Source organism: Nannospalax galili, unplaced genomic scaffold (genome assembly GCF_000622305.1).
Source record: "Nannospalax galili isolate Female #2095 unplaced genomic scaffold, S.galili_v1.0 scaffold3, whole genome shotgun sequence".
Taxonomy (NCBI): domain Eukaryota; kingdom Metazoa; phylum Chordata; class Mammalia; order Rodentia; family Spalacidae; genus Nannospalax; species Nannospalax galili.
In genome coordinates, this window is record NW_008351466.1 from 855,520 (window position 1) to 866,122 (window position 10,603).

General features: G+C 43.2%; 1 protein-coding gene across 6 annotated transcripts in view; it reads right to left on the reverse strand.

Moving 5' to 3' along the window:
* Drp2 (dystrophin related protein 2) overlaps positions 1 to 10,603 on the reverse strand; it is a 73,340-nt gene that overhangs the window by 36,449 nt on the left and 26,288 nt on the right. For all 6 annotated transcript variants that reach the window (XM_017801997.2, XM_008848334.1, XM_008848332.2 and 3 more), the window contains 10 exons: positions 10,049 to 10,317; positions 9,521 to 9,667; positions 9,001 to 9,079; positions 6,980 to 7,040; positions 6,613 to 6,674; positions 4,885 to 4,959; positions 3,700 to 3,901; positions 3,397 to 3,482; positions 1,408 to 1,565; positions 951 to 1,117 (listed from right to left, as the gene is read on the reverse strand). In XM_017801997.2, coding sequence (XP_017657486.1) covers positions 951 to 1,117; positions 1,408 to 1,565; positions 3,397 to 3,482; positions 3,700 to 3,901; positions 4,885 to 4,959; positions 6,613 to 6,674; positions 6,980 to 7,040; positions 9,001 to 9,079; positions 9,521 to 9,667; positions 10,049 to 10,317 — 1,306 coding nt within the window. The remainder of the gene's footprint in view (positions 1 to 950; positions 1,118 to 1,407; positions 1,566 to 3,396; positions 3,483 to 3,699; positions 3,902 to 4,884; positions 4,960 to 6,612; positions 6,675 to 6,979; positions 7,041 to 9,000; positions 9,080 to 9,520; positions 9,668 to 10,048; positions 10,318 to 10,603) is intronic.

The following is a 10,603-nucleotide window of genomic DNA, read 5'->3' on the forward strand; positions in this document are numbered from 1 at the left end:
GAGAGAGAGAGAGAGAGAGAGAGAGAGAGAGAGAGAGAGAGAGAGAGAGAAGTGTTTTATGAAACAGGTACTTTTGTAGAGGAAGGAGGGGATTCTAATCAGGGAAACTCTAAATGTATTATTACTTAATCTTGGTTGTGAGTAAACACTACAGTGTGCTGGAGTCAACTGACATTGCAACATATTGCCATCTAGGAAATTCATACTCAAGAACTGTGCAATTGACTTAGAAATAAGAATTGCAGAAAATTCTCTTATTTTAAGTAAGTTTACGATTTTGTGTTGGGCTGAATTCATAGGTATCCTCACTTGCACGGCTGCAGGGTGTGTACAGGCCTGCAAAGTTATTTGCATCTATTGCACTGGTTGGGTATCCTTTATATGAAATTCTTGCCATATTTGCACAGGCTTTGCTGGTTGAACATTTCCTAATCCAGAAATTCTTGATTGGGTATTGCCAACAGATTTCAGATTTTTGGATTAGGGGTATGTGACTTGCATCTGCATGGTGGAAATACTATAAACACTGTGCAAATTTACATCTCTTTCAACTCTTCTCAGAGATTCCCTGTATATAACCTGCTTCACAGCTATAATGGGAGTATTTACATTGCAGAAATCAGCAAATGCTACAAATCAGGCTTCCTCTTTTTTTTTCCTGGGAATTTATTGTGAAACGTGCTGGCACAGAATTTGGTACATAAGTTTTGTTATAATATTCACTATGTATTTCCATGAGTCTGTAGTACTTCATATTATAACTAAAAAGAAAATATTTCATTTCCCATTTTTATAAGTTACACATTCTTCAATAAAATGGATTACAATAATATGGTGATACTATACCATAGATAAGTCATAAAGAATAATAAATAATGCCTTAGTTTGTAGCACCTAATTTTTATGTTATGTGACATTTTTATCATTCCAGCAGGCATTGTATTCCCTACCTGAACCCTTTGATGGGGCACTGCCTACAGATAGAGCACTTGGTTTGATGCTTTACTTGTTCAGCGATGGTAACCCGATGCAGAACAGCCAACCACACCATGGACTGGGGCTCCAAGTTGACCCACTCCAGGAACTGGGAAGCTTCAATGACTGCCTTCCCCGTGCTCTAGAGAAATAAAATATCTAGTGGATATGACTAAGCCCAAGATACCTTGTTGCTAGAGTGCCAGGTGGTCTATTCTCCAGAGGTGTCTACCTTCCGCCTTATCTTAGTTATCACTCTCCCTGACAGGAATCCAAACCTACACCCTACAGAACTGTTGACCCATCCCAACAAATTCTTATACATCTGAATACTTAAGATCAAAATCCTAGATGCTGGTCCCTTTTCCCTTCTACCCTCCCTCCCTTCCATCTCGTTTCCCTTACTCCTTGACTCTGCAGTTCTATACTCACAAAACGAAAGCAGCTACGGACACTGGGCTCCACATTGCTGCCTCCAAAAGCTGCGACTTCACCCAGCTGACGGGGCACCTGAATGGCTTCATGGAGCAGGACACCGAGATGGCGTTGGTCACATTGGCTTCCTGAGTTGGCCACTTGACTGAAGAGATCTGCTGGGCCCATCACCAACAATAGCCAACCCCAATTTAGGAATGGCCAGAGAATGGTATGAGGAGAAAAAGCAAAAAAGGAAGACAGGAAAAGAGCACATCACCGAGATAATGACTTCTCAAACCGGAAAATCTATAATGTCATGCCTGATCTAGATGCCCAAGAGTTCTAAAAAGAGCATTCTTAAGGCAGGGGATAACACAGACGTAAAAACAGAGCATCATTAATTGGAAGAGAGAGGAATAGAGGGAAGAATGGAAGAAGGGAGGCAGGGAGGGAAAAAGGGAAAGAGGGAGAAAGAACAGAGGAGAGACAGAGAAATGAAGAGACAGAACAGAGAGAGAGCGAGAGCGAGAGCGAGAGCGAGAGCGAGAGCGAGAGCGAGAGCGAGAGAGAGAGAGAGAGAGAGAGAGAGAGAGAGAGAGAGAAACAGTGATTTGTAATACAGTGCCCAACAAATATGTTACACTTCTGGGAAAGCAGATTCCTCAGGCGTGTCTGAACATGCCTTATAGTCAAGTGTCCATACCATTAAGAGATGGAAGCTCTTCTAGAACCTCCCCAATGCCAGGTCAACCTTTGCATACCTCCCCTAGACATTATTGTCTATGCGCTTCATACCTCACTTAAGACTAGAAAATACACAAGAAGCAGAAGACTAAGTGCCACGGTCTGATGTCTGAATCCACTGCCGAATAGCTGTAGCATCTTGATTAAGTCATGAACCTCTCTATGTGGCAGTCTCTTTACTGCAGCAACTTTCTTACTTGAACACTGAAGGCAAATTGTCACTGTCCATCCTATCTCAAAGGAACGTTGGGTGAAACAAATGTTATCACAGCCATGAACATGCTTGGAGAAGTTCCTTCTCTCTAAGGTTTGCTTGTACCATAGTCATCTTTCTGATGTGGTCATTTGTCTTAGGCTCAGTTAGAACCTTTAAGAAATGTTTTCTAGGGGCTGAAGAGATGGCTCAGCGGTTAAGAGCACTGACTGCTCTTGCAGAGGACCGGGGTTCGATTCCCAGCACCCACATGGTGGCTATGAACCATCCTTAACTCCAGTTCCAGGGGAATCCGATGCCCTCTTCTGACCTCTGAGGCATTGCATGACATGGGTGCACTCACATACATGTAGGCAATACACTCATACACATATATTAAAAAACAAAATATTATTTCATCTAGATTGTAAACTTCCTAAAGAGGAGACCAGGTCTAATTTGACCCATCATTCCCGTCATTTATTAGCAGAGAATTGAACACACACTAGGACTCAACAACTAATGATGCTGCTGGAAAAAAAAAACCTGTAAAATGCTGAAGACATGATGCATGATTGAAGGGAAAAAACAAACATGGCATAAACCAGGGAGGCTCAAACTACAGAGTACATACTGTCTGCTTCCTATAGAAAGTATATTATTGCATCCTGTCTATGTAACGACAGGGGACTTCTCCAGGAGGATATGTGATGTGGCTTGAGTTTCAGACAGGGAGACTGACAAATCTGTTAGACTAGAGGGACTAGAACTAGCAAGACAGAGCCCCAGGTACCCCTTGGAGTCCATGAAGATCCTAAGTAATTACACCCAAGCCTCTCAGAGTAACACTGGAAGAATAACAAGCTTTAGGCCCATCCTGGCCATTGGCTGTCATGCATTCTTTGCAGTAGCTGAGACCAAGAGACATTAGAAGGTGGCCCAAGTACCCCTCTGCCGAGTTGCAAGTTCTACATTCTGTTTATCTTCTGCCCTTCCTTCACCCCGAACCCTGCGACACCCAATCCTCCCCAACCCAACGCTACTCCAGCCTCTGGAGTTGTACTCACACTGAAGTTTTTCTTTCACTTCTGTGCCACACAGGCATGCGATGCCAGTCTTAAAGGACAATGCCCGCATCTTTCCACTGCGACCACTAGATTTAAAGGAAGATACTGAGAACATGAACACATGTAAAAGGTTGACATCTTGGCAGTCATTTTCCTCACTGAATTGACCCCAGCAGTGTACTGGTCAACTGTGCCCCAAGCTGAACTGGTCCAAGCCCACCATGGGAGCAATCTCTTCCCCCATGGCTGCTAGAGATGCCCCACTGAATTTATTCTGGAGGCTTCCAGAATGAAATCCTTTACCTATCAAACACATTGAGGAGCCAGTTGAGGCTCATGTCTACACATAGTGGCACATTGACCAGGATGCCTCTTTCCTCCTCCAGCCGTTCATACAAGGCAGTCAGGCAGTGAATGACCTCCACTACATCCATCACATGCTCACTGGCCTGCAGATCATGCTCATTGAAGATCTCCAGGGCTGTAGTTAAAGTTACCAGATCCACTGAAAGGAAAGAAGAAAGGGAAAATATAGCCAGAAATAGAATCCCATAAGAAGACAAGGCTAGAGAATCACCGAATTTAATTCAGTCTCCAGACCAAGCATTTGCAAGTATGTCACAAGCTTGTCCTTTACCAAGACCCCCATCCCAAGGAGGGGCAAGGCAGATAAAAGCCCTCTAAGTTAACTTGGGATGTCTCCATACACACATGTTCTTTCATCAGTTTTGAGAAGATGGTGAGGTATGAATGGACACACCTCCTTTGTTGCATTGATGTGTAAGGGCCCATAACCCATTTTAAGTTTTTCTATGTTTACATTAGCTTTAAAAGAATTTGAGGGTACAGGAGATTGGTCCCTAGGCCTTGCACATGCTACACACTATACCACTGAGCTAAATCCCCAGCCCAACATAAATTTCAACTGTTAGTAGATTTGCATACGAGCCCTGTTCTAAGTTATACACTGCCTGTGAAGGGTTATGTATAACTTGGAGAATGTGACATGCATCAGGAGGCCATTTTAATTACACTAATGCTGAATCAGCTGAGCTAGACATCTGGGACAGGGAGTTTAAATGAACAGTACACCTGAGCAAGGCCAGAAGAGAAAGTCTATCGACAGCCATGCTAGTAGTGAACTACTGGACTTGCTGTAACAGTTCTGCTGCTATGTCTAATCACTCCAAGATGGCAAACAATGAACCCAATACTTCCTGCTGCAAAGTTGTTGCTTAATTATCCAACTTGGGCTGGGGAAAAGAGGCAAGGAGTTGGATAGCTGTGGCGTTAATTTGAAAACAAATCTGGGACTTGGAATGAATGGAAAAATCAAGTGTCCACAGTCCATATATCCCAGCCTTTGGAGAGTTCCCATCAAACGACAAACAACACTGGCTAAGGTGAGATGCACGTGGGAAGAGGCAGGTAGGTGAGACACAGGAGGATGAGGGTAAAAGCCACAGAGAAGAGCGACTGGAGACATACAGCGCAGGGCCTTCTGGACTCTGCGGAGCTTCATGGCAGTACGATAAGCTGAAAACTTAATGTTGTTCAGATCAGCTGCAAAGAATGGAAAGAGACTCACTCAGATCAGGGAAATGCAAAGCAAAACCCCAACAAAATATAGTTTTACACCTACCAGACTGGCAATAAAACCAAATTTGATAGCAAGTATCAAGGATATGTGCAAATGAGAGTTGTTGGTGGAAGTGTGAACTGATATAACCATTGGAAAACAACTTGATATTACCTACTAATGTGGAACACAAATACCCTGCAACCTTGGCCGCATATATTCCACAGCAGTGATATGCAAACATTTTGAGAAAGATTCATAGTTAAAAATACATAGATCAGCTTACATCATAATCCAATGTACATGACACATTTCAGAAAGCAATTCTTACTAGATTTAATAAAATAAAAGCATAAAATTCATTTCAGATCCTACCCTTGCTAAGGATCTGTTGCACACTGATATTTCTAGTCTATTTCCATTTTTAAGAAGCTTGTCGTAACAAGCTGAAATGGTGTTATGACCTACATAATAAAAACATGCCCTGGAGAAATCCTTGCACACATATATCAGAAGACATGTACAAGATCTCCTCAGCAGCATTTCATATAGCCAATCCAAACTAGAAATCCACAAGCCTATCATCAGTAGAATGGGAAAGAAATGTCTACACCCGGTGGCATCCACTACAGCAGTGAAAATGTATGAACTATAGTCACATGGATAAAACTTGTGGCATCATGATGTACTTCTCTCAGTAAGCAAAGATAAGGCACACAAGAGTTTCCGTCATTGCAGCTCATAGACTGCATTTCAAACCAGATTGGATTTCACATCTACAAATATAATTCTCTAACATGATCCTAGAATAATCCAGAGGGATATGGGAGAACTTGTTGTTGAAGATGTAGAGGACAAAGGGATGTTGTCAGTGAAGAACAAGGCACTCCCTTCTACCCTACCTGCTTATTGGCTGAGATTTTCTTCTTAAGCCACCTTATTGAAGTATATTTGACACATAAAATTGTATATATTTAATGCATACATCTTAGTTTGGCAATAAATAATCATTACAATATATGTCGTATCTATTGCTACTAAAGTTTCCTCCTATCTTCTTCTTCCTCTTCTTCTTTCTCCTCCTCCTTCTCTTCCTCCTCCTTCTCTTCTTACTCCTCCTCCTCCTCCTCTTACTCCTCCTTCTCCTTCTTCTTGTTATTACTATTATTAGCAGTAATATGTGGCTGGTAAGAACACTTAATGTGAGATCTATTCTCTCAGCAAATTTTTAGCATGAAAACAGTACTATTAACTATATGTGCATATATGTGTAATACAGATCTTTAGGACCTATTCAGGTTGCATAATTGAAACTGTAGCTTTTGACCAATACCTCCGCATTTCCTCCTCCCAGCCCCTGAGACAGCCACCATTCTAACTCTGATTCCATGAGTGTGCCTATTTTAAATTCCTTACATAAGTGGGATCATGCAGTATTTGATTTCTTGGCATGCCTTATTTCAGCAAGCATAGCATCCTTCAGGTTCATCCATGTTGTCCAAATGATAAGTCTTTTGGGACTAAAGAATATTCCATACAGCAAAATTCCTTCATCCATTCATCCACTGATGGACATTACAGGACAAAGATAGCTGTACAGTAGATCCCTACTCCATACAGGAACCCCATATTCTTACCTAGGGTTTGGTATAACTCAGTCATCTTGGGATGATCCCAGCATGTGGTCTGAGCCTGGTGGCTACAAACAAAAGCATCAATAGCACCGATATCCACACTCCTAACACCCCACTGCACGCACACACCAGTCAGTGATTGGCTGGATGCAAGATGCTGCACAATGCCAAGGTGAACTCTGAAAGTTCTAAAATACAAGAGTTCACCATCACCCAGGTAGAATCTTGAGGTCTTTGAATGAGTAGAAGGAAGAACTGGACTAGATAGAGGAATGTCATTGAACAAGAAGTGACAGCTAGGAAGCAGAATATAGGTGATGTAGGGGATAGGCAGGTAACTGAACAGCTTCTGATTCTGACAGTCACTTACTTGATGTAGTAGGGAACTTTATTGGGTGAAATTGCTCTTTCCCAGGGAACCTGGACAGAGGCTGGTAAAGGAAAAGAGAAAGAAAGCTGATTAGTAGTATTCTTCAAGCTTCTTGGCCATTCCCATGGTCTATCCTTCCTCAAAGGTGGTTAAGCACAAAGTGAAATACTTGACCTTCAGTTGCAATTGTTAACAGCTCTTGAGGGTGGGGGAATACTGTAAAAAGCACAGTTTGCTCCCTGATGTTGGAGCAGGGGAAGGGGAGGAGGTTGTCACTGATGTCCTACCATACCAGAAACACAGGTAGAACATAAATAAGAATACTTGGCTTAGATCATCCCAATATTCTCTCTGAGAAGACAGTTATTTCTACCCATTCAGCTGCAGTAACTGGAGTGCTCCTGTGGATAAAAGCTGGAGAGATGGCTCAGTGGTTAAGAACACTGGTTGTTCTTGCAGAAGACCTGGGTTCGAATCCCAGCACCCACATGACAGTTAACAACTGTCCGTAACTCCAGTTCCAGGGGATCCAACAGACTCTTCCCTCCATGGGCATTGCACGACACGGGTGCCCTTACCTACATGCAGGCAATACATGCATACACATAAACCCGACAGCCTCTTCTGTCCTCCGCGGGCACTGCACGACACAGGTGTACTTACCTACTTGCAGGCAATACACGCATACACATAAAACAAAAATAATAAATAAAAATTTAAAAAATATATATTTTCTACATGAGGCTCAAAGCCTTTTCCCTAGAAGGCCAACCTTCTCTGCACGAGCAGCAGAGGGGGATGATACTGCCCATTTCTCTCTTATGAAATACTCAGCCCTCAGCCTTTATCCTCCAGATCTTAACAGGGAGGGTCAGGTTACCTGGTTGACCTGCTTGCTCACTGTAGTTTTCTTGAATGCAAGAATCCTGTACAGGTATAGCTGTGTGGAGCTGGTTATGAAGCAATAATTTTAAGCATGGATAACATGAGTTGAGGTCTTTATACTTGCCAGACATGTTACTTTGGTTTGTGTGCATATCTAATTCTCCTTCCTGTATATATTTACCATCTCCATGGCTACCTTCTTGGTCTAGGCCAGCACCATCCTTCACATGGATCCTAACAGATCTCTCTGCTCCCATCCTGGTCCCCAACAATCTATTTAGAACACTGTGATGAAAAGTAAGTCATATCATATCATTCCTCACCTCAAACCCTATCAAAAGCCCTCTATTCCATTTGGAGTACAATCCCAAGTTCTTCTTTTTACCGACAAGGCCTTCTGTGCTTTCGTCTCGCCGTTCTTCTCTTTGCTCCCTTCTCCATAGGTCTCCTTACTGTTCTTCAGTACACCCCCTCACCCCCTGCTTTAAGAGCCTGGAATTTCTGCCTAGTGTGCTCTTCCCTCGTGTGGTTCATTCTTTCATCACCTGTAGGACTCTGTTCAATTGTTACCTTCTCAGTGGGACCTCTGCAGTGTCTCTTCCCTTTAAGTCCAGCCCTCCCTAGGCACACCTTCCTAGCTTTAATGTCTTCCTCAGCACTCACTTGCCATTAATTGCCCTTATATCTATTTCCTTATGATCTGGTTCCTCCATTAGAAAACAAGCTATCCAAGTCTAAGGATTTCTGTTCATTTGTTCATTGTGATGGCTTCAGTTTCCAGAAAAGTACTTGGTCCACAATAAATACTAAATAAATAAAGTTATTTAATTTTTATAACCTGATGAGTTGGGCAATCTCCCTGTCCCCCACCATTGCACAGATATGATAACTGAGGTTCAAAGGTGACACTAAGTTTTTAAAATTTGCACAGCTCTTAGGTTGGGGCACAGTGAGTCACATTCAGCTTCCTTTGACTGAGGAGCCTGTTCATTGAACCACAATAATACAGGGATTCGTCCTCACTGCTTCTTAAATGCTAAGGCATACTAGGCTCCCACAAAGCCTCCAGAGACAACAGCAGATTCTTGGAAGATGGCTGATATTCTGCTAAGTGAAGTCTAGTTTGGCTCACGTACAGGACAGGAAGTGCTGTGATCCAGGCCCAAAGTCCCGGTGGGCATCCTGGAGCTGCTTAAGTCTCTCACCAACTGACACCTACAGAGAGAACAGGTAGGAAGGCAGTGAGTTCATTCCAGTTATTTATGTGGGATCTGCAGGTGCCTCCAGAAACTTTATGAGCTCCCTTATAGCTGGCTTTTCTCCTGGTCCAGTCCCTTCTGTGGTCACCTAACTCTCACCTGCTCCTAGCACTGACAAGGGTCTGAGAAGAACCTCCTTAGTTCCAGGCCATAAAAATCCTTCTCCTCAATCTAACCAGCATTCCCAAATCTAGACAAGCCCTTCTCATTCTTCTAGTTTAACACTCCCTGTAGCTCACGGGTTGAGAAGCTTATTCCCTGACCCCACATTCTCTTCTTTTCCTGTATAGATTTCCGTTCAATAACCCTTGCTATCCTTTGAACCTGAAGACATTTCCCCCTAAGCCTAGTCATATCAATGCACTTCCCCAAGGCTCATTTCAGGATGCTCTTCTACCTGGAGCTGTTTCCACCGGATGTTAATCTGTTCCAAAGCCCGTGAATTCTCCATTGACAAGTGCACATCAGAAATGGCAAGTTGGTGGGCCAGATCATTCACTAACTGCACTCCATCCTTCACAGGAGAGAACTCTTCTTTGAATAGCTACAAAAGCAAAACTCAAATGCCACAGCAGACAGAGAGTAGGAAGGAGAACCCGTTACTCATTCATCTTAACTCTGCCTTTTTCATGGAGAGGTTTAGTTTCAATAACACAACCTAGCTGCTTGACTATTTGGGCAACTAGATTAAAGTGTGAGTGGTCACTGCTCTTATCCTTTTCTCTTCATTGTAGAAAACCAGGGAAAGAGAAGACAGTAGAAGAACAGAGGGGACTGTTGATACACAGGCCCCAGATCTAGCCCATAACTAAGAAAGACTCATTGAAGGTCCAGGCCAACAATGCACTCTCCTCATAAGGTACAGTGACAAGGTGAAAGAGCATCAGGTCTCAGCAAGGACTGTATAGGGAGGGGCCCTATATACCTTGACAGCTTGGATATGCTCCGGGAGGGAATCAATGAAGAGATCCCCGATGGGCTCCCAAGTGGCTCGGACTCCCTCAGCTTGGGTCAGTGTAGTGCTCAACTCCTCCATTGCCCCTTGGATCTCCAACAGCTGTTCCAGAGTGCGCTCAATGTGGCGGTGCTGATCTACACAGCGGGCTGTCAGCTTTTCCCACAGTTCACTGGCCACTGTTGCCTGCTTCCACACAAAGCGACTAAGATTCTGAATTCGCTGTCTAGGGGAGGTGTCTGTGAGCACAGGCAGGAAACCAAGTCACTCAAGCTAAACCAGGCAGAGGCAACCCAGGGAAAGACTAACACAAAGCCATCCCTTTAGAAAATGTGCATGTGTGCCTGTGTATGTGGGAGTCTGAACATGCATGTGTGCTTATGCTTGTGTGTGTGTGTGTATTCATATACAAATTTATAGTTTCCATAGTTGGGCTCCTTTTGCACATTCAGTGATTTAAAAATTTCTTATTACATCTATTTATTTATTTATTTATTTGTGTGTGTGTGTGTGTGTGTGTGTGTG